This window comes from Callospermophilus lateralis, chromosome 3 (genome assembly GCF_048772815.1).
Source record: "Callospermophilus lateralis isolate mCalLat2 chromosome 3, mCalLat2.hap1, whole genome shotgun sequence".
In the NCBI taxonomy this organism is placed as follows: domain Eukaryota; kingdom Metazoa; phylum Chordata; class Mammalia; order Rodentia; family Sciuridae; genus Callospermophilus; species Callospermophilus lateralis.
In genome coordinates this window covers 72,981,092-73,005,778 of record NC_135307.1, presented here as the reverse complement: position 1 = coordinate 73,005,778, position 24,687 = coordinate 72,981,092, and the positions used below count along the sequence as shown (strand labels likewise).

General features: G+C 35.1%; 1 protein-coding gene across 1 annotated transcript; it reads left to right on the top strand.

Moving 5' to 3' along the window:
• Positions 1–747: 747 nt before the first annotated feature.
• Positions 748–24,385, top strand: Naa30 (N-alpha-acetyltransferase 30, NatC catalytic subunit). Its single transcript, XM_076850443.2, has 5 exons — positions 748–895; positions 1,160–1,919; positions 6,659–6,782; positions 9,364–9,419; positions 18,421–24,385. Exons 2-5 carry the CDS (start codon positions 1,161–1,163, stop codon positions 18,556–18,558), a joined length of 1,077 nt encoding a protein of 358 aa, XP_076706558.1. The 5' UTR covers positions 748–895; position 1,160; the 3' UTR covers positions 18,559–24,385.
• The last annotated feature ends 302 nt before the right edge of the window (positions 24,386–24,687 follow it).

Below are 24,687 nucleotides of genomic sequence, written 5' to 3'. Positions count from 1 at the left end.
CTCTCTTTCGCTCACTCTCTGTCACTCCTTCCCCAGGCGTGTTTGCAATAGCCCAATACCAGTTAGTCCCCTTTACCTCCAGTTTTCTTCAGCGGAGGCGGGGGCGGGGCGAGGTGGGGGTGGGGAGAAGGGAGCAAAGGAAGTGGGAAAGGAAGAGGACTACCTGTTCTCTCGTCTCAAAGGGATAAAGAAGCTCATTCACATTGTAAATGCTCAGGTTTCTACAGCCATCCTCATATTTTCACAACTCAAAGCTTTAAATTTCCCCTCTTTTTCAAGCTGATTCCCTGATTCGCTCCATTTTTAACCGCTTCTCACTTCCTCATGCCCCCGATCAGGGCAAAAGTTAAACGTTGTGCAGCTGCGAAAAGCACTTTTAGGTGACTTGGGAGGGGCCAGGTCCACAGGCCCCGAGCTGGCAGGATTCACAGTAGCTCGGTGGGCGCAACCGACTAGAGCGGGCAATGCCTGCCGGGCCCGCCCCTCCCCATTCCTCCCCGCCCCGGAGCAGCAGCTCGCACCGCCGAGGAGTCCCAAAACACGAGAGGGGGTTGGGAGCCGGTGACTCCAAAGCCCTGGATAACTTCCCCGCCCACAGTCCCATCCATCAGCACTCGGCCTCCCGCAAACCCCGCGGGAGACACCTTCGGCCCCGCCCCTCCACAGGTCACCTCCCTCCACGCCCCTTTCCCTTGGCTCCGGCAGCCGGCAGGCAGGGAAGTGTCGTAAAGCCAGGCCCAGGAAACTTTACCCGGGGTAACAGCCGAGGCGCTTTACGGCGACGGCGGCTGGGTGAGATCCTTGGCGGCGGTGGAGGCGGCCGCGGCGGGGAAGGAGGCGTCGGCGGTGGCTGAGGAAGAGGAGTGGCGGCACCGGCGGCGGGGACCAGTGCCGGGTGAGCGGCAGGGAGAGGGCGGGGAGGTGCCGCGGGTGACAGGGCCGGCGGATGGGCCCGGGTGGACCGGGACGGTGGCCGGTTGAGCAGCTGGGCGGCGCTGACGAGCTGGGGGGGTCGGCACGGAATTGGGGGGCAGCTCCGTGAGGGACGATTTCTGCCTTTGTTCCCCCCTCGTCCGCCGCTCCCCGCCCGCTGCCCCTTCTGCTAGGCGCTCGTCGGTCGTGTCTCATGGCCTCCTCTCTCGGTCTCTGTCGCTCCTAGGATGGCGGAGGTACCGCCTGGGCCTAGCAGCCTCCTCCCACCACCAGCACCTCCGGCCCCGGCGGCGGCGGAGCCCCGTTGCCCCTTCCCGGCGGGGGCTGCCCTCGCCTGCTGCAGCGAGGACGAGGAGGACGACGAGGAGCATGAAGGCGTTGGCGGCAGGAGCCGGGCGGGCGGCGAGGCGACGGCGGCGGCCAAGAGGCATCCGTGCCTCCGCTGCCCGGAGCCGCCGCAGGAGCAGCAGCAGCTCAACGGATTGATCAGCCCCGAACTGCGACACCTCCGGGCGGCCGCTTCCCTCAAGAGCAAGGTCCTGAGTGCAACCGAGGCGGCCACGAGCACGGCCAACCCCGACGGGGGCCCCAAAGCGACTGCAACAAAGGGAGCCGGGGTACACTCGGGCGAGAGACCCCTTCACTCCCTCCCCAATAATGCAAGAACTGCGCTCCCCAGCCCGGCAGAGGCAGCGGCTGCGAGCGACCCCGCGGCGGCCCGCAATGGACTGGCCGAGGGCACGGAGGAGGAGGAAGACGAGCAGGTGCGGCTGCTGTCTTCGTCCCTGACCGCTGGTTGCAGTTTAAGAAGTCCCTCGGGCCGGGAGGTCGAGCCTGGGGAGGATCGGACGATACGATATGTCCGATATGAATCCGAGCTACAAATGCCCGATATCATGAGACTGATCACCAAAGATCTGTCTGAACCCTACTCCATTTATACGTATAGATATTTTATCCACAACTGGCCACAGCTGTGCTTCTTGGTAAGTGGTTGGAATGAAAAGAGGGTGAGCCCAACTGAGATCCAGGCCACGCAGGGCAGGGAGCTTGAGGGCCGAGAATGTGGCCGTGGATGTATCCTCGTGCTTTTCATTCAGATGTGTGTTACATGATGTAAAATGTGTGTACACATTCCTAGTTATTTAATGAAACTGTTCTGAAGGTAAGACTCAATGATTTGAGTTAACTTGATAGTGATGAAAGTGCAGCAAGCCTTATGATGCATGTTTCACTGGAGTAGGGGGGTCTTGTGTCCTGTTTACATTAGCTTAGAGTCATGTTTAACCGTCTTTAATTACCTTCCCTCATCCTCAGAGCACATTTCAGTCATTTAATTTGAACTTGGTTCTGTTCGGATACAGGCCTTATTAATCTCGATTACAGGATAATCAGGGAAGAGTGTATTCATAAACATGTTTTGGTGAACATGATTGTCAGTAAACTTTCTGTGGCTACATTGGAGAATTAAATCTTACAAGTGTGTTCAGTAATTATGGAGATTGTTTCCTTTTACTCCAACAGGACAATTAAGAGTTGTAGCCAGTCTGCTTTTTCTAGAGGGTGTCACTAACATTTCTGGTGACTGAAAGACTCCTGAAACTTGAGCAAAATATTCTTTTGTGGAAACTTACCTGTGAATTTGTTACTAGTCTTTTCTTTAAAAAAGAAATTGGTCAGAGATATGTTTAAACACTGGTACTTGGCTTGTGTAGGGTGTAGTTGACATAAGTTTTTTATTTACATGTAAGTCCAAAAGACTATTGAATAAGCTGAATAATTTTTTTCAACTTACATACTATTGGCAGTACCAGTAATTTCTTTATAGTAATATTGACCCAATTTCAGTCTGTGTGAAACTTTTAACACAAATGTTGACTGCAGATCAGGATGTTTTGTATCACTGTACATAACATATTGTTTCCATTGAATTATATGAATGGTGACACGCTTTTAAGGAACATTTTATTACATGTGAAGCTAAAAGCTACCATTACTATTTATTGTTCTAACATTTGCTTGGTTATACTTAATAATTCATGCATTAAGTTTTGACAATACTTTGAAAGTCTTTTTGATTCTATAGTTTGGTGGTAATCTGAAAATATAATCTGGGTATTGTAGATAATGGTTGTTTTGTTATTTATTGCGTTAATTTTGCTTAAACTTCAATTTAATATATTTGTTTAAGCTATAGGTACTATTTTATGATGTAGAAAATTTCTCTTTTAGATTTGTTAGCATTGTATCAAAGGTCTAAGACGTGTGTGTTGGTGAACATGGGAAGATGACTTACAGCACTATTACAAATGTCATATCAGATGCTATTATATTTGCTAAATATTTAAATTGATTTAATTGTAAGTTAACCCACAGTAGTACATATTTGAGTCACATATTAAATTGAAATAGATATTTTTCTGTCAGTTGCAGAAACTGGTTGTGCAAATAAGATATTTAGTCAACTTTGAGTCCTGATAGTATGTAGGCCTCCCAACTTGGCTGCCATTTTAGACTCTGGTAAATGTGATATTAGTAAACTTTAGTCTTGATTTTATATAGACCCCTCTTAATTCACCAGCTAATTTGTACTTTAGCCTTTAATAGCCAAAGTTTATATTAAATTCTGAATACCTGGAAATTGAGATGCACAAGTGGTTGTCCTGTAAGATTCACTAGTACAAGCACGAATCTAGATGTATTGAATAATAAAACAGTAGTTAAACAACAGAGGCCCACTTAGAACTGGAATTTATGTTGGCATGTTTTTAAATTTGAATTTCCCATAAGAACTGCTTTTTTAAAAACGCAAGTGTTTATTTTAAGTCATTTCTGTAAGGATCCTAGAGAAAGAATTATGGCCCAGCTTTTAATTTTTTCCACTTTTCATGAAAAAATAAAGATCTGAGTGACTTAAAATGTTTAATTATCCAGATATTTAGTATCAGAAAGGTAAAGGTAGAACCTAGGTGTCTGGCCTCTCATTATGGTAACAAGAACCTGGAAAAATGGCATACCCTTGACTCATTTTGTACAATTCATTATGTCACAAAGTTGTCTTCATTAAGGGATAGTTGTCCTTAAAAACATTGTTCTCAAAAGATTAGAAACCTCCAAATGTTCTTGATTTCCATGGGTAACCTGTAAATGGGTCAAATGGAATATATGGGGTTGAACCATACAGAATTGCTAGTTCTTGATTGGCTAACAAGAATGACAAGCTTCTTATAATTTTTTTTCAAATAACGTTAACAGATATAAAAATACAAGAGTACAAATGTGAGGCACTGTCAGTTACTCTGTATTTTACCTGTTAGTGTTCATGGTATTTTGGTTGTTGATACCTTTTAGGAGTTCTTAAATTTACTACTAACAGTGTAATATAGTACTTCCGTTTATTTGTTCTAAATTTAACTTTCTGGCTTCCTTCAGTTTTCTATTTGTAGTGTTCTGGAATTTTGTAATCTCTGTTTCACACAATTTATGTTTTTCATAATTTTATCGACGACAAACCTTTGTCCTTATAGAGTTAAATCTTAATCTTGCCAGTGATTTTTGAATTCCAGTACTTGAAAAAACACATTTTAATAGCATGAGTCTTAAAAGTATGTGCAGAAGCTTTTTATTTGAAAATATCATAAAGCAATTTAGTGATTGTTGTAAATGTATATTTATCAACAATTTATCATGAAAGAATGCAGTATCTATCTTTACTGGCAACTTTTTTATTAATAGTGTATCGTACATTGGGCTTTTATTTTTAGATGAAATGTACAACTTGGTTTTTGCTTCTCTAGATTCTTAATTAGGAAAATATTCAATCTTGTCTAAGAATGAAATAATATAGTATTTTGTTTGCTTTTTACTTTCTTGAGCAAAGAACAAAGATATGTTCGAAAATCCTGTTCAATTTGAAAGTATTGTTGTAGTCAGTGATTTTATTTTTTTCTTGATTGAATGGCTTTAATGTCTGTAAGGTGTAGATGTCCTTTATTTTTAAGTCAGGTTAATATAGACTTTCTTTCATATCACGTGAGCTTAGTTTATGAGGTCGGGTCACAATTTTTTTTTTGCCCTTTTAAAGTACCATTTGATCTGATGAGTTTACATGTGAATATTTGTGTTTGAAGTGAGTTATTCAGAAAATGCTGTCATGAGGACTGTGGGGGTATAGCTCAGTGGTAGCATGCTGGGTTCAATCTCTAGCACCAAAAAGAAAAGGGGAAAAAAAAATGCTGTCAGTGGCTGAGCATGTAGCTCAGTAGTAGATGGCATATAGGGGCCCTGAGTTCAATCCCTAGCACCAAAAAGAAAAAAAAGTCAGAGACTTGTTTGATCAAATAACTTTTGTGTGTATTTCAGGCCTTAATGCCAAAAGAACATTTAATTTTCAAAAGAATTAAAGCACATTGATTTATTGTAAATGAAAAAAAAAATGGAAATAATTTTAGAGGTTTATTGACCCAATATAATTTTGGAGTGTGTGATAAAACAGAAATGAACTAGTGTGGGTTGTTGAATTTAATATCCCTTCAAAGGGATTTTTCTGACCTATTTTAGGTTTGTGTGAAATGGATTAGAATTATCTTGCCTAAAAAAGATTTCTCCACAGTTTATTAAAAAAAAAAAAAGAGTGAGCCTTTAATCAATTTATAGAATAAATTATTAAATTTATAGAATGACAGGCTAAAAAATGTTACGACAAATAAAGTTAAAATATGTCTTAGGTATAAATTGAGCTTTGTTATTAACTTTTAACCCAACCTATTTTTGTTGTTAAAATTGTTTCTTCTGCCAAGGTAATTTACCAAAAAGAAATACTGCTTGCTGACACATTATTAAACAGTTAGAGATATTACCCTGTTTTATATTCATCAAAATATAATTTTAGAACTTTTTTTTAATCAGTTTTGGGATTTTTAAAATATGTTTGCAGTGATGACACTGGAAATGTTAGTGAAAATGGGGGATTATTAGCATTTATTTAACATGTAGCCTCTAACACTTTGGGAAGCTGACAAAATAATTAATCATATTCATTAATGTAAATCTCTGATTTTGAGCTATAGAGAGCTTTATGACAATGACCCCTAATCAGGAGTATTCTAAAATTAAGACCATCATTTACTTAGTCTTTGGAATACTTCAATAACAAAATCTTGAATCTAAGCAATATTTTACAAATAATATTCCTTTTCCTGAAAATTTATATACTTTTTTCTTGATCAAAATCTTATCATTCAGGTATAAATGTTATGTAATATTGTTCATTAAAACTTTATTATAAAAACTTATAATATTCTGCTGATGGGAAAATTGTATAATGTTTCATCTTATACTTATGAATACAATTTTTCTTTAAAAAACTTTGTTCACCTATTCCCCCTTCCCAAAACTTAAGTAGGTCTTTATTGCATGTAATTGTAATTTTAAGTTCCTCACGTATAATCTTATAAAGTACTTGATTGTTTACTTTATGAAAAATCTTTTTCCTCCAGGCTTTAATAAGCATGAGAAATTCATGTTCTAAAAATATTGAGAGACTTTTAAAAACTGGAACATTTGAAGGAGTTTTGGGATTCAGATTTCTGAAACTTTTGTGGTTGCTGTCATTATCTCTTCCTCTTTCAAAAATGCTGACCAATGGTTGGTTGCTGTTTTCCCTGGGTAATTGTGCAGTACCTTTTAGCAATGTTTTCTTCATAACTGTTTGTTTATTTTTAAGGCCATGGTAGGGGAGGAGTGTGTAGGTGCCATCGTTTGCAAGTTGGATATGCACAAAAAGATGTTCCGCAGAGGTTATATAGCCATGTTAGCTGTGGATTCCAAATACAGGAGAAATGGCATTGGTAAGATAAATATTATTTCAATAATAATTGTTTTAAAACAAAAGATTTAAATGTAAATATATAGAAATGAAGGTAAAAGAAGAAAATTAAAAGTTGTTTTTATTTTAAAGTAATATATTCAGAAATCCCTTAAAGTGAATTTCTTGTTAATGATTTTAGAGATTTCTTTTGGGGGTAGTTATGGGGATTGAACGCAGTGGTGCTCTATCACTGAACTGTATCTCCAGCCCCTTTTATTTATTTATTTTTATATTGAGACAGGTTCTTACTAAGTTGCTCAGGCCAACCTTGAACTTGCAATCAATCTTCCTGCCTCAGGAATCCCAAATAGCTGGGATTAAAGATGTGCACCACTCTGCCCTGCTAGAGAATTATTATTATTTTGGGGTACTGGGGATTGAACTAAGGAGCACTCAACCAATGAGCTACATCCCCAGCTCTATTTTGTTTTTTATTTAGAGACAGGGTCTCACTGAGTTGCTTATGCCTCACTTTTTCCGAGGTGGGCTTTGAACTCACTATCCTCCTATCTCAGCCTCCCAAGCCTCTGGGATTACAGGTGTGCACAATTAGACCTGGCTAGAGATTTTTTTTTATTACAAGTAGAAGGTGATCAGTTCACATCTTCAAACCTTTTTTCTTTCTGATCACATTGAAAATGCTCTTCATTATATTAAGTACAAGAGATGCTGCAGTTTTTAATAGCATTATGAGGGCACTTGATCCTATTCCTGAAGCAACTGTTCATCCTTGGGTTACTTGGATCTGAATCAAGCCCTAAGTATGAAATAATTGTTATTGTTACTTTGTGCTAGTTGTCAAACATATTTCAACTTAAGGGAGGCCCAGAAAAGGAGGATTGATTATTTCTTACTAGTTCCAAATTCACCTCTTTGGGGTCTACCTTTCCCAGCATGTTTAATTAATCTTATGCTCATGGTTTATAATGGTGGTTAAAACCACCTGGGTGATTTAAAAGCAAGTGTTTTGGCCTTTTTCCCTGGAATCCTGTTTATCCTGTCAGGTAGGAGTAAAGCTTCCCCCAGTGACTGAAGTAAGCCTACTTAAGAACCATGCTGGGCTAGTGGCTCACTCCTATAATCTCCATGTCTCTAGAGGCTGAGGCAGTTTCAAGGCCAGCTTTAGAAACTTAGAACCCGTCTCAAAAATAAATAAGTCTGGAGGTATAGCACATTGGGTCCCTGGGTTCATTCTACAGAACAAAAGACAGGAAAAAAAAAAAAAAAACACTGTTCTAGTTCTAGTGTCTACTGGCTTTTTTTTTTCCCCCCATGATGGAAGATTGGAAGCTTAGGTAAGCAAACATTTGTCTAAAACATGCCAAATTGTGGGATGTACTTAAGCATGTATTCATGAAATAATACTTAATATCTGTACCAATATTTAATTATTAGCAATTTTGTTACTTGCAGTTTTTTGAAACAGTAAATGAACATTATTGTCTTAACATAAGACTATTTCATATAGTATTTGATGTATTTGATGTCATGAGAAATTATCATAAATAGGTTTACTTAATGTTAAGGTGTTTTTGTTTGTTTGTTCTTTTTTTGAGACAGAGTCTCACTATGTTGCCTAGGCTGGCCTTGAATTCCTGGGCTCAAAAGATCCTGCTTCAGCTTCCCAAGTAGCCGTGACTATAGGCATGTGCCACTGTGCCTGCCAATATATTAGGTTTAACTGACTTTTTTTTTAATAGTATTGTAGTTTCCATAAAAATTTTTAATTAATTAGACTTGTTTTGTAGACCAAGTTTAATTTTCAGTGGATTGAAAAGAGCTGATAGGACTTGTGAAAAATGATAGGGAGTTGTTTGGCTACTTCATAGGGCAGAAACCAGTTGCTTTAGGGTTACATTCTGGCCTTCAGATACAATTTGTGTGGCCCATGAAATATAGTATGCATGATTTGAAAACTAAGAGGTTTTTAAACTGAAATTTGTCTTTTTGTCTTAAAATCATTTGGAAGTTTTTTCTTTCAGTGTGTCAGGTATTTCTGATTCAAATAGGATACATTTGCTAGACATTTATAGACAACACCACTGACATCATTAAGAATGCCAAACTTAGTTGTACCTAGGGTCATTATAAGATTTGTAGGAACTGAGTGTCTTGGCCTGGTGTGGGCACAGCAGTTCCTGTGAAGCTGTCTTGTGCCTTGCTCAGATCCTGCAGTAAGTTCTGGCTAGCATATGGTAGTCATGGGTTGCTCTGGCCATATCACATCATGGTTGCTCTGGCCATCTCTTTTTCCTTTCTTCCTACCTTCAAACAATAAAACAAACTCCTGCTTGGGACAAATAATTATATCTTAGAAAAAAGAATGTATCAGGAGATAATTCTTTCAAGAGGAACCTTAAATTGTGTCTAAATTCCCTTTGGTTCCTCTCAGCTTATATCTAAATTATTTTTTCGCACTTAATTTGAGGTGATCAGCATATCTGTATTCATGATAGAGCCTAACATTTTACATATCTGTGCTTGTTATGAATATGACAAGTTAGGTTCTTTAATAAACTAATAATATTTTTCCTTCATTAATGCTCAGATCTATATTCTAGGTACTAACTTGGTTAAGAAAGCTATATATGCCATGGTTGAAGGAGACTGTGATGAGGTAAGTTTTTCTTAATGTTTAATGCCTTTATCCTAGGCAGTATTATACTGAGTATTTTATAAATATTCTATAATAATAGTAACATTTCTCTTGGAAACTTATTACACAAATGCAGTGAGAATTACATTCTATTTAAAAACATAAATTGTGACATAGAATAAATTTTAAGATAATGGAGTTAAAAAATCTTCAAAATGTAAAGGTGAAATCTTAGACATTTTTGGTAAACAACTGATTTTTATAACTTTTTTATCAGTTAAGTCATTTAAGGTAGGTCTTACTACAAACCCAATTTTAATTTAAGAATTCACCTTAGTCTTAGTGTCTAATATCTTTTTCTTTTTAAACTATGGGAAAAGTATCAGTCCATGTTAAGGATATTTCACACTTGAAAAAAATCTCTAAGCATTAAGCATAAATGATAAGGATATCAGGGAATGACTTTTTAAGTGTAAAACCTTCTGTATATTAATTTAAGGGAATCTTCTCTTTTCAACTTATTTTTAAGGCCTAATGGCAGATATAATTTGTTAATATCTTACAACATTGTGCAGATATAATTTGTTAATATCTTACAACATTGTGCTTTACGTATGTACTCAGAAAACATCAGTGGTGATTGGGATGTTAACATTTACTGTTGTACAGTGTGGAAGGGAACAAACTCAAACTAGAGAAGTACCGATGTCTACTATGACAGTGGTAACCAAGGAGGAGAAAAGTTGTATTGTACTTCTCAAGTCAGTCTTGCGGAGGGGCGGGAGGGATGTGCCTTAGAAAGTTCTCAAAGTACATGAAATTAGATAATTTTTTCAACATTATAAATAATTCGTTTTCGTGACTTTTTTTAAAAAAAGCAGGGGTGTTTTTTTTTTTTTAGGTCCAAAATTTATATAGATATTAATTATTTATTTTGTTTACAAAATCACCATCCACCAGCTTCACACTTTTTTTTTTTTTGGTACCAAGGATTGAACCCAGGGGTGTTTAACTACTGAGCCAGCCTTTTCTTTTTATTTTGAGACTGGGCCTCGCTAGGTTACTTAGAGCCTTGAGAGGTTGTTGAGGCTGGTTTTGAGCCTGTCATACTCCTGTCTCAGCCTCCCAATCACTGGGATTACAGACATGCCTAGCAACACTCTTTAATTTTTTTTTTTAAGTTTTTTTTTTTATTTGTAGAAATACCTTTATTTGATTTATTTACTTTTTATGTGGTGCTGAGGATTGAACCCAGTGCCTCACATGTGTGAGGCAAGTGCTCTACCAATGAACCGCAATCCCAGCCCCTCTTTAATTCTTTATCCTTCTTTCCACCTATAGCTAATAAGCATCCTTTCATTTTCTAAGTATACATTTATGTAAGTGTGTAACTTTTTTTGTACAAATGAAGTCATTCTTGTGCAGTAATAATTGTTTTTATTTAACACCATCTCAATGTGTTTTCATGTTAAAACAGAGATTTACTGCAGAGTATTTTCAAGCTCCTGGTTCACCTTAGTCTATACTTCTAATCACACTAAATAATGGTTATATGATATATGGCCTATAGACATTGGGTAGCACAGTGAAGTCATTTTAGGATTTAAAGATATTTCATTTTACTCTTAATGAATAGCTCTTGGTTGGTGAAGGAACTCACATCTTTTATGATAGCTTTCAGTATCCAAAAGTAAAATATCAGAAATCCAAGCCATTTACATGGCTGGTAACTAAATTTGCAGGAGGTAATTGAACTGGATGAGTTCATGAATGTAGGTCTCTGTTTGGACCACTGCCATGCTAGCTTAGCTCATCAAGAAGAATTAAGTCAGGCTTTATAAAAAGTTACTTAGCAGTTTGGAGAATTCTTTGGATTTGATAGACTGTTTTGATCTTCTGTTGAATAGAGTCATTTCTGGTGGGAAGGTTAGAGGCAGGGAGTATTCTGTTTCTATGGTTAAGCTTTTTATGAATTACCCTGAGGCTGTGTACTTTACCTTAATTGATCACATTTATATTAATATAGTATTGGCTTTTCTTTGAAAGTTCTAAGGTATGATACAGAGAATTTGATGCTAATGTTTAGTCTCAAGGTTAAATCCTAAGTTAGTGATATACTTTAGGATAGAACAGTCTTTTCATTGTGGGCCTGAAAATCTAGTGCTGGTTCATTTTTCTTCCTTTTAAAGCAATGAATATTGCTTAATGTTAGGTTTAATGTTCATGGGGATGGTTTCTCCATGAACTTTTTCATCTTATATGATTTATTCTTGCAATTGAGTATCTTTGCTTCAGGATTAGAGAACTTTTCCTTGATTTTTTTTTAATTGCTTATCTGTGTCCCACATTGCTCAGATAATTTATTGTATGAAGGGACAGAGCTCTTGTTTATGCTTTCACTCCCCTTTTCTTTAGTTTTAAAACAGAACAGCAACACTTTTTCACTTTTAATTTTTGATAGTATAGTGTATGTGTTGCTTTTGTTTCCTTATCATTTTATCCATTTGGTTTGGTTTCTGCCCTTCCACTATTGTAAAACTGCTTTTTCATTGATGTATCTGCTAGATCCAGTAGCTTCTTGGTTTTTTTCCTGCTTATTAAAATACTTCTCCGTCTTTTAAGATCCAATTTAATACCAACAGTAGTACCTAGTTTTTCTTAATTTTTCTGAACAGATCAGTTGCACCTTCTGTGTTTTTCTTGACTCTTTTTTAAAATACTTTCTGCACTTACATTCACTTTCAGTGTCTTTGCCTTAACCACTGAGGGACAGAGTACTTAGGTTGCATTTCTGATAGAGTAAACGGTTCATAAATATTTGTTAAGTCATTAGTTCTGTGTTGCTAGCATAGTGTTTATACCTCTATTTTAAGGAGCACATTTGAATTTTGGCTTATGAGTTGTTAACTTGTCTTTTTTTTTTTTTTTTTTAACTTTATGGAAGCTTTCTAAGAACAGCAATTGCCTTATTTTTTTTGTATACAATGCCTAACATTTAAAAAGCAAAAGGCTTCTGCAGAATTAGCCAAGTTGTTAAAATATGTTTTGGTTAAAAAATAAATAAATAAATAAAATGTGCTAGGTGCAGTGGCTCATGCCTTTAATCAGAGTGACTCAGGAGGCTGAGGTAAGGAGGATTGCAAGTTTGAGGCCAGCCTTAGCAACTTAGACCCTCAGCAATTTAATGAGACCCTTGTCTCAGAATAAAAAATAAAAGGAGCTGGGAATGTGACTTAGTGGTAAAATGTTCCTGGATTCAATCCCTAGTGCCAAAAAAAAAAAAAAAAAAAAGAAAGAAAGAAAGAAGAAATTGCTCTTTATTAATAGTTTTGAGGAAAAATTTGAAATTTTAATTCTCTAAGAATATAGTGACCAGTTATCAAACATTAAACATGTGATTTTACTTTCATTAAATTAGGCCAAGCTTCCTTTCTTTTAAAGGGTCAAGAAATAATAGCTTATCTGAAAACCTATCTTTGTTGTTTTTGTTATTATGATGCCTGGGATTCAACCCAGGGCCTTGAGTATGCAAAGCAAGCTCTCCACTATTGAACTACACTTCCAGCCCTAAGAATTTTAAATTACTTCCTTTTCTCTCCTTTCCCTCTTTCCTTTTTTTCTTTCTCCCCCCCTCTCTTTCTCCCCACCCCCTTCTCTTTCTCTCTTTCTTAAACCCAGGGCTGCATGCATGTAGTTCTACCACTGAGCTGCATCCCTAGCCCTTAAATTACATTTTCTGTTACTTAGATTGTGCTGCTGTTTCTAATATTCTTACAAAGATATTTTTAACTCTGTGGACCTATTAACAGATAAATGCACATCCTATCAATTTATATTTTCTTTTTACTGAATATGTGACTTTAATGTTTATATTGTTCGTTATTCTACTAGCCATTTTAATTTCAGAATTTAAAAAGCAAAAGTTAGTAAATAGAGTTGAAATATAGATCATGTGGTTGCCCAAATAATAATTCTACTTTATTCTGGCTCAGTAGATGTCTTCACTTTGCCTTACTGTGATTTTGCCAACATTTTATATCAAAATTAAACATGTTAAAACAGCATAGCTATTTTTCACTTCTTTACATTTGGCATACCAACCAAAAAAATTATAGCATCATAAAAAAGAAATAAATAGGGCTGGGGTTGTGGCTCAGTGGCAGAGCACTTTCCTTGCAGATGTGAGGCACTGGGTTTGATCCTCAGTGCCCCATAAAAATAAATAAACAAAATAAAAATATTGTGTCTATCTATAACTAAAAAAAATTTTTTTAAAAAAGTGGATTTGTTGTTTCATGACTAAAAAGTGCAGTTTCCATATGCTGATCTCCTTTAGCTTGAATTTGGTTACACCCCCATGCTCTGGCTGCCATATGTATAGCAGCTAAGACAAGTATCAGGTTTGTGTTTCATATTAAAGGGTAAGATAAATACAGATTACTTAAGTGAGTTCCTAAAATATGATTTTAGAAGTAAAATCTGTAAACCTAATTATAGTATATCTGCATGGTAACTATTTTTTGTACTTTTTTCTTAAATAAATTAGTATATGTACATGTAATTGATCAGTCTAGTTAACAGGACTTTTACTGTTTTAAACTATAGCTATCCTTGGAAAAAAAATTTTTTTTAAGATTCAAGATATGATTATTATATTAATATCCAGAATGAAATATGATCATAATACAATAGAATCAGAATTTCTTTTTAAAAAATATTTTAATAGTTGTTGATGGACCTTTATTTATATGTGGTGCTGAGAATTGAACCCAGTGCGTCACAAATGCTAGGCAAGCGCTCTACCTCTGAGCCGCAACTCCAGCCCCTAGAATTTCTTAATGGAACTTAAATGTGTAGTATATAACCTTAAAATGTTTTTAGTTGAAAATCATGTCCTTTCCCTGCCCTGTACTTAGGATTGAACCTGAGGCCTTGTGCATTTCTCCCTTTTTTGTAATGTTTAGTACAGAAAAATTGGAAAATATAAAAAAATCTACTGCCTACCTTTCTAGCATATACATTTTGGTATTGCCATTTCTTAAAATGTATATGTTTAGTTTTAATAGGTAGTTTCTCTCTTGTGTAAATAATATATCTGTAACTTATTGTATATTGTTTACAATTTGCTTTTAAACCCAAGACTTCCCCTACAGCTTAATTTGCTTTTTTCCTAATGCTTATTTCTAGCAATATACAAGTAATACACATGACATTTTGGTAAATTCTAGATGTGTAATGGTCTACTGTATTTTATACTGTTAAAAGAATAAAATATATTAGCAATAATGACTAAACTAGATTAAGTTATTTTTTGGTTAGAATAAATACATGTAAGGGTAGGAAGATCCAATCATTCATTTTTTTTTTCACCCTGATATTGTAACTGATGACTTCTTAGCACTTTAATTATATATTTATCATTACATTTTTTAATGTGTTTAATAATTATATGTTTAACATTTTTATTTCATTAGAAATGTATTTTTGGCTTGGTTATATAGTCTGCTGGGTAAATAATAGAATAAAATGGAGTTATTAAAATGTAAGGATTTGGCCAGGCACAGTGGCACACACCTGTAATCCCAGCTGCTTGGAAGGCAGGAGGATTTCGAGTTCAAAGCAAGGCGCTAAGCAACTCAGTGAGATCCTGTCTCTAAATAAAATACAAAATAGATCTGGGAATATGGCTCAGTGGCTGAGTGCCCCTGAGTTCAATCTCTGCTACCTGCCCCCCCCCCCCCATACACAAAAAGGATTTGGCATAAATAGTTTGGCCTAATTAAAGAACTGACCACTTAGCATCTGTGTGATTATAAGAAAATCATTTAACTTTTTCTACCATCACTTTGTGCAATATGATGGTAATTCTGATCATAGTAGGATGTTGTTAAGAGCAATAATTAGTTGTTCAAATTCCAGTGGAAGGTCTGCTAGTTGATATACAGTATGCCAGTGGACATGCCTGCTCTCTAGAATCTTCCAGCTTAGAATATTGAAAAATACTGATCTAAATCATAGAGATTTGGCTTGCCCTGATAATGGTTGTTGCTGAGAGAATCAGTGGAATATCATAGTAACTCCTTTTCTCTGTTAAATAGGATTCAACTTTGTCATGTTTCTTTATGATCAAAAAAATCCTCAATTATCCTTTGGTTTCTTATGTAATACTTCCATGTTGAAGAATAAGAGAAGCTTTAAGAAAATTTCCAGTGTAAACCCAAATTTTCTTTTAACATAAAAATTTAAGTGGTTAAGTATTTAAAAGTAGTTATCTTTTCCTAGCATTTTCAGTTGTGTCAAATAATATATGGTATCTTTATTTAGAAAATGTGAGTGTGTTAAGGGAATCTTTACATTTTAATTAGAGTAGCCTTTTATGTAATTTTTTTTCTGTGTAATTGGGCTTTATTTTATTAATCTGTCAAGATGATGACAAACCAGAATTAAATTCCTAACCACACCTCAATTGTGTTTGTGTAGCTATAGTGAGCCTTAGATGTGTTCTGAATATTTTTAGATGGCTGAATATTAACGAAGGTGGACTTAGATCCCCTTTATCCTGTCCTATGTAGGTTTGATCTCCTTTTTGCTGCTTTATTTTATTCTGGGAAACAGTTGGGGAAAGTACAGAAGATTGGTTACTACTAAGCTCTGGATCATATTTGGACTCTGGTTTGTCCTTACTCTGCTGGTTGTCTTAAGTTTCATTCATCTGTAAAATAGAGGTAGCCATATGTTCTTCATAGGTTTGCTGTAAAAATAAAATGACATAATTCTTTTTATTTTTATGAAGTCAATTACAAATATTACATTGTTACAGCTTTAGTGGTTCTCATATACATGGCCTTGATTTAACATTTTAGCTGTAATTAGGTGCTGACCTAATAACAGAATTCCAAGAATTACCCAACAAAATTGTTCAAAACTGAAAAGTTGCATTAATCAGACAGGAATGTTTCAAATTGTAGCATGACATACATTACTAGACTAGAAATTGAATTGTGTGTGTTAAGAGCAGAGAGAAATTGAATTGTAATTCTTATCTTTAATTTATTTGCTGTATAAAAGTCTTCCTAAGAATATTTTCACTTGATCCTGAACTGTCAATTACTTGCTTTTTAAAAATCTTTCAAAGGTTTGGATTTAGCATGCTATTTGCTTTTATGGGTTAATTGCATTGGTAATTGCTTTTAGAAGATGCTTTTGCTTTATATTCTCTGATCATTTAAAAGCATGGCAATACCTTTTTTGTAATATTCATGTAATGTATATCATACAATGAAAGATGCTAAGGACATATTTTATTAACAAATATTTAAGAGATTTCAGTGTGATAGACAGTATGGTGCAGAGGAAACCGGTGTGAAGGGTGGTTTGCATTGTCCCTGCCCATTAGGCTCACCAGCTAGGAAAGGTGACACATGCATTGAATGTTTCATTGGAGCAGTCCAGTGGTTGTAGGATTAGTATAAAAGGAAATGAGTATTCCATCTAATTTGAAAGGGAAGGCCAAGGCCCAAAACAACGGGGATAGAAGGAATAGTCTTTCATGGTAGGTTCCAGAGACTGAAAATTTAGTGTTGAACATAAAAACAGTAGGAGAGAAACTTAAAGCAAAGTTGGAAACATTGAGGCCATATTTTAATGTACATTTTAGGATTCTAGATTATTTTTAGATTGTGGACTTCATCTTGAAGATAAAAGAGTAAATTATTATAAGTAGGGTGTTAAGAACATCACTACTTGTAGATGGTGGGAGACCTCTTGAGTTAGGGAACTCTTAAAATTACAATAAGATTTGATGGGAGCTTGGACCAGAGTGGTATGAGTGGGAATGGAAAGAGAACCAATTTGAGACAATAGTTTTTGAGGGAATTGACAGTATTCACTGGATGTTTGTAGGTGGGTGGAGAGTAAAGTTTCAAAGATGATCCTGAGTTTCAGATCTGAAGCTTTGGTGTGGTGTTATGGAAATCCTATTTACAGAGATATAGAATTATAGAGAAAGATCAGGCCATGAATTTAATTTTGGATATGATAAGTCAAAGGGTACTACCTTTTCTCTATTTACATCTGTTATTTTAATTCTTGCCTTGATAGTTTGAGATAGCACAGGAATAGCTTCATATGTTTTACTTGGACCTTTGTTTTATTGTACTTTGCCATTTTTTTTCCACTCTATAAATACCTAAGTGTTATGACACCATAATAGTAACTATAGCTCACTGTATTGATAATTCTTCAGTGAGGTAGGTGAGAATCAATAGAAAAGGCAAATAGAATTATATGTTTATTTATATAATGATATCTATTTTAACCTACCCTAAAGTTTGAGTATCACTGATCTGAATTATCAGACTTTCTCTGCAAAAGGCCAGGTACTAAATATTTATAGGCTTTATGGACCATAGCTTTGTGTGGCAACTGCTCAGCTCTGCCAAGAAAGCAGCCATAGGCATGTAAACAACTGGGTATGGCTATATTCCAGTAAAACTTTATTTACAGAACCCAGCAGCAGGCACATTTGGCTCAAAGTCTGTAGTTTGCAGACTCTGGTCTAGACTCTAGATAAATGTGGTAGTTGTTACCAGGATGAATGATGACATATAATGAAAATAGAGGAACAAGAGGTCAAGCTGAATAGTTTTAAGTACTGGTTTACTTTTTAAACCTTTGATGATTTTTCTTTCTTTTCCCCTTCATCTTTTGTCACCTTAATTTTTCTCTATAGGGAAATAGTTCATCTTTGTTTTAGTTTGATGTATTCTCATTTTAAAAGATTTCAAATGTCACAAAAATCAATGGAACAGAAAATAAGCCCCAGGAATCCATCCCCTCCTTGACTCAAAGATAATTACTGTTAACATTTTGATGACTTTTTTCTGTGTATCATTAATATTGTTTTCACCATTGGTTTTTAAATCAATTTAAAAGTATATATTTTTTAAATATTTAATCTGATAATAACTTTTAAGTTTTCCAAATTATGAGATTTTAACTTAATTCTCTCATTTCTTTAAAGGTTGTTTTGGAAACAGAAATAACAAATAAGTCTGCTTTGAAACTTTATGAAAATCTTGGTTTTGTTCGAGATAAGAGGCTGTTCAGATACTATTTAAATGGAGTTGATGCACTGCGACTTAAACTGTGGCTGCGTTGAGAAATTGACATCAAGGAACAACTTCCAACAACAGAATCGACATTTGCATGCAATGCAATTTGTACAGAATTGCTTTGCAGGTGGATTTAGTAATTTCCATGCAGCTGTTACCTGTCAGTGTCTCATTGAGTGTCGCACAATATTTGTTGCACTTTGGCATGGCGCATTTGTTCTGAATTAAAAGAGATTGTTTTAAACTTCAAGAGTTCTTTTGGTACCAACAAGATGTGCCAGTTGATAGCCAAGATTTGTTCATTTTCAGAGTCTGCTGACAATGTTATTTGCATAGTGATCATTTTATCACAGAACCAGTAAATGGAACATGATTTTTGTTCCTTAAAAAAGCCAATGTAGATTGTAAAAGTCTCTAAGTATACTAACATTTCACACAAAACCTGCCATAGTTTTCTGAAAGGGGTGAGGGAAAAGCTTCAATTTTAGGTTTTATTTTTTCAATATTAAATTTTCCATTCTTGAATATTGGTACCTCAGTGATTAGTGAATGAAAAAATGTAGGATGGTATTGTTTTACAATAAGTAAAGATAACAATTAAATTGCGTCTGCCAGTGCCTGTGTAGATAAGTATATTTTGTCTTCATCTCTAGGTTTTGAATGCATGCTGTCTTTTCCTTTTCTTTAAGGCTTTTACAAGAAAACTTTGTTTTTATTTAAATTCTAAATTTGATAATAAATTATTTCAGATTTTTATAATTTGGATACTTTTTCCAGGTGAGTGACAGAGTGGTTTACTTTAGAAGTCCCTTCTTTCTTTACAGTAAGAAGTTGAAATCTATTTGGAAAACCTTAGAGTAATGGCTCAAAAGGGATGAGAAAAGTTGAGAGAGCAGGGAATTGCTGGGTTTTGGATGCACTTTTTGTTTTGTTTTGCTTTGTTTTTTTGGAGAGGGAATTTTTGGAAAAGAACAGAAAATTAATGTAAATTGGTGTGATTTTATTTAATCAAAATTATTGCTAAGCTGTGAAGAACAGCTTTTATATAGTAGCTGGAATTTTTTTCCCACTTAACTTGGATTCACGTTGCTTTTGTTTCTTAAAATGCTTCACTTTTGATTCTTCATCTTGGAAATAAATTTCAAGGTGCATTGTATCCATTTTAAGCTGCTTTTATTTTCTTTTCACTTGTCTGAGCAGATTGTCGGGGGAGCTTTGCTTTGTTCCTCCAGAAACACAAAAGGGAGAAATGAAAATCTTTTTTTAATGAGTTCTTTGGGTTTTCTGAACAGCTACCGTGTTTATTAATTACATTGTGTTTTGGCTAATCAGTGCAATGTAACCAGTTTTCAAGTTAATTGCTTTCAGTTGAGTCGGTAAATCTGCGATGGATAATTTATTTAACTGGAAAACCTAGGTACCCATAAGAAAAAAAAGATTCATTCTCTGTGAAAACTCTTTTGTAGGAATCTGTTGTCATTTTCATTTGGATATACTTTTGCTCTAGGATTTGGTTTGAATATTTTATGAGTATAATTACTGTATTTTTAAAACCCTACCTCCATTAACAGTTGGTAAAGGCCCCTTTTCAGGAAAGTTTGTTTTTTTTTTTTTTTTTTTTAAGGAAAGCTGCTCTTTGCTCAGTACAGTGTTTTCAAAGTGAATATGATTACAAGAACTTTTAAAATAAAGATAAACAATTTATATTTGATGAAAACTAAAGTTCCTCCTGGTGGGATCATTTATAATTCCTTATTTTAAAGAAAACATTTCCATTTTACATTTTATTTAAAAGCTTAATGTTAATGGGCAGAATATTGGTTCTATCAACAAATATCACGACCATAGTATTCAGCTTTTCAGCTGACCATTTTGAGTCTGTTTTTGATCAAACTTCATTTGGGCTCTAGCATTTAGAAGAATGCCAGTCATATCAATGCTTCTGTTATTATTTTTTAATAAGAAGGAAACTAGCTGAAACAGTGTTACATGTGTCATCAAGTTATATTTCATAGCCTTATATTTGGTTCTTAGGTAATGATTGTTGTTGAACGTACATTTGATTGACTCAAATAATGGGGACAGTTGTAAAGTAGATACATGCTAATTATCAGTTCAACCCTTTTTTAATGTTTTTGCCAGAATGTTAAGGAAACCCTAACTACTGATCTTTAACCCCAGAATTGCTGAATTAACTGAATTGATTGCTTGGGCATTTGTAAACATGACCTTAACCATGTGACTAAAAAGTGAAATGGATGCCATATTGTTCAGCTGGTGTATGTTTAATATCAGTGTACCTTATGTCTTTAATTAGGTGTGCAAAAATTGTTCACCTAAAATTGTAATCTCTAGCATGATAATCCAGCACCAAAATTAAAAGACTCTCTTCCAGTTGAAATAGCATCAAACATTCACTTACTTTGATAACAGACTTACATTTTTCTCATATCAGCTTGAAATAGTTCCATTTATAATTGATAGAGTGGGTTCACTTGGCTAAAACTGAGCAAAATTGGTGCAACTTTCTTTTAATGGGGTGCTGCCTCTTTAAGACTGACTGTACTTTATCCACTGACACTGGTTTAGCAGTTGGTACTGCTGAACATTTTTATACATGCTACCATGAAGCTATATATGTTAGTGTTAAAGAAGCTAACGGGTATACTATCATTTTTGGTATGTGGGCTATTATTTCCCTTACCTTGGGATGAAGCTACTTACTCTAGAAAAGTCCACAGATCAGAAACCAGACGGTAGTTTTTGAAGTTGAAGCCAGCAAAATAAGAAAAAAGTACTATTAAAAAATTGGTTTTGATATTTTCTGCCTCTCTTCTCCAAATTACCCTCCCCACTTGCTCGACAAATCTGTGTAAAAGAGTTTGTTTGTCACGTTTCAACTTTACCTTGCCCTGTGTTATGATGTTGGCTGACATGTATAAGACTGGATGTGTATATTTATTATGGTGTCTAAAAAATCATGAAGTTCATCACTTTGGAGGAGCGTAGATAAAATCAAATTAGTAGCGCATCAGAGTTATTTTTCAGTGCACCATGACATCATTAAAATGAGTGCTATAATGTTACAGGGCTTTCAGGTTTGTAAAAACATAACCATAAATTATATTGACGTCAGATATGAGTTGAGTATCTATAAAATATCACGTGTATCTCAAAATATTGGACTGCTGTTTGATGACTGGATATTGCTGCATAATTTTCTCTTATTGTCCCATATTCTTTTGGAGAGAGAGATTTAATGGGATTTGAAATGTGCAAGCTGTCTAAATAAGATGCAGTCAAATAAAGTATGGTTAAGTTGTGTTTGCATTTTTCTTTAAGATACAGCTGTGTGCATTTGTGATTTTTTTTTTTTTTTTTTTGGTTTGTTTTTTGCTTTTACTCAGAGAAACAACAAGAAGCAATCTATAATGTTCCCACTTCCTGCCTCCCATCCAAGAGTTATTTGGAAGCAGTAATAAACAGTTGTGTTTGTTCTACTTTGTGTTCTGACAAAGTAAATTTGAAAGTAACATGAACTTGATTTTTCTAAAAGTACTCAGTTCATATATCAGATATCAGTACACATGAGAGTTTTTTGCGTGCATTAAACTGAAAGTTATTCTGAGAATTTTTATTTTAGTTTACTATTTTTTGTATAGTGCCTCCTTGTGTTAGTAATATTTTTCCCTTTTGCTAAGACACAAAGGTAAAATAGAGCACTATTTTAATAGAGCACTGAGGTAGAAAAGGGCTTTTTGCCCTATTCTTGCGGAAACTTTAAATTAGTAGTGATGCATGCTTTCATAATTTCAAGATTTTTGGATATTAGTAGGATTAGATGATCGGTTTTCGTCATGTGACTCCTACATTGTGCATGACAAATATTCATTTGTTCTTTATGGTAATGTGAAAATATCTAATTCATGATTTACTTGGGTCTTAAGTGAACTCAAAATATTTTATAAATATTCACTCTTAAACACCAATTGATGCAGTTGGTTTATACCTTGACTCAGATTAGGTTTAACCTGTAGCCAGAGGTATAGTGATGAATAGGGGTTAAAAAAAAAAAATCTCATGAGCATATAGAACAGCTGCACTTTTTTCAGATCGGCTCTCTGAAGATGGAAATGCTCCTTGCACTCTTCAGTATGGTAGCCACTAGTCACAAATAGCTACTGAGCCCTTAGTTGTGACTACTGTGAATGAAGTACTGAATTTTTAATTTTATTAATTGAAATTAGTTACATGTGGTCAGTGGCAACTCTATTGGTCAGCACAGCTTTAGATAATATGCTTTTTTGTTATTATATATTTTACACTTTCTAATTTATTAAAATATGAAATAAAAATATCACAAATTGCCTCTGGGCAAAAGAACACACTGCCCACAGATGATGTGGTTTTCTGAGAAATGCAGCTCTTTCAGTTTTGTTCTTAGAACTTTAAGTTGCAGAGATGTACAGATTCAAGTGTCAAAAATTGGTTTCTGATGAGACTCTCCTACCTTAAAGCATGATTTGTAGTTAGGCCTAACAGTTTCTCATTTTAGATGAATTTAAAAATCATTTCATTTCTAAATGAAATTGATCTTTATATTTCACCAGTGGTCTACTTGGAACATGGAGGTTTGTAACATTTACACTTTTAAATTCTGAAAAATCACTCATGGTCATGAGGCCAAAGGCTGCGTTTTTGTTTCTGAGCAAACCAGATTAAGCAAAGTATTACCCTAACCCTAACTGGTCATCTGGTAATTTGTAATTAGTCAAAAGGCAGGAGGAGTGGGGGTGGTAAATACCTGGCCAAAGAGGGCCTGGTTTAGCACAGCTTGTTAGGAGATCAAAACCCCTGTTGATAGCAACACAGTGTTGTAATCTTCATGAGAGAAAGACTAGAAATAAAGACCATGGATGTGCCAAAACAATCTAATAATTTATGCAATGCAGGGGTTATAATGAGTTTTCAGTCTAATTATAATTGAGGTTTTTATAAAACTGAAAAATAAGCTTTATTTTCATGAATACCTAATTGCTGTATGAATATTTATCAATTTTCTTAACACCTCAGTTTGCTGAGATTATGTACAATTTGGTAAATAACTTTAACCATATGGATTCAGACCTGGCTTTTAAAGATTGTATAAAGACATTTGTTACTGGATTTGTTACAGAGTGAATTGATTTGAAATTTCTTAGAAACATTTATAAACTTTTCTAGTTCTCTTGACATGTAGGGTTTTTTAGTAAACACTCTTATTTAGTGAGATTTGTATTTCAGAAAGTGTGTACCCTTATTTGTTCGTTTACAACTGCAAAGTTTGTATGTCTCCTGTTTTCCTTTCATGCCAAAGAAACCCTTTTTAAAAGCCAGCAGGTTTAATGAACTGAAAAACATGTTTTGCCCCTTAAATAGGCATTCTTAAGTTTTATTTTCTGGAGTTTAAATATTTTAGAGTTAAAGCCAGTAGTAATCACTTATAAGAATGCATGTATTTTTTTAATTTTAGAAATCTAATTCCACTTTTAAAAAAAGATTGATGTTTTTAAGGAACTGCTGCATTAAAATGCACAGATGTATGAAACTTCTTAAAAGTTATAAATATAATTGCTAAATTGGTTTATTTATATTTTCTATTCAATTCCCTAATATATGTAGGGGATTGATCATTATCATCTGTAGGGCCAGATTTCCCATCATTGCACATGACTATTTATCATTTTAAGGGGGCTGAACCCACTGCCTTAAAAACCTGCTGCCTTTAAACTGGATATCTGCCTTCCTCCAAATTGTGGCTGTAAATTGTGACTGCACAGTCAGCTAGTATTATACTTGATTTTATTGTGAGTGCAAATAAAATTTGTAAGTCCATCAAGTATTGACTTAACTAGGTAAATGTAAACCGATTTCAAATTTGTTTTTGGCCAAGTCTATTTAATAGCTTTAATTTGAAAACGAAGTACATCAATATGGATGTGAGTATTGTTTTGAATTTTTATGAGATATTTATTTTCTTCACATTAGGAACCAATAATCATTATTCAAAATGTTTGTTTTCATCCTGATGATGTTGGGCAAGTTTCTTAACCTGAGTGTTTAGTAATTACTACCTGATATACTTGTGAAGAATAAACCAGATAATTTATGTAACTCACCTGAACAGGGCCTAGTAG

What these genes read in the sequence shown, in the direction of transcription:
- Naa30 (XM_076850443.2), top strand. Translation starts at nt 1,161, where the DNA reads ATGGCGGAGGTACCGCCTGGGCCTAGCAGCCTCCTCCCACCACCAGCA. An exon ending in GGCCACAGCTGTGCTTCTTG is followed by an intron (nt 1,920 to 6,658) that starts GTAAGTGGTTGG and finishes TTTATTTTTAAG; the next exon opens with GCCATGGTAGGGGAGGAGTG. An exon ending in TTGAAGGAGACTGTGATGAG is followed by an intron (nt 9,420 to 18,420) that starts GTAAGTTTTTCT and finishes ATTTCTTTAAAG; the next exon opens with GTTGTTTTGGAAACAGAAAT.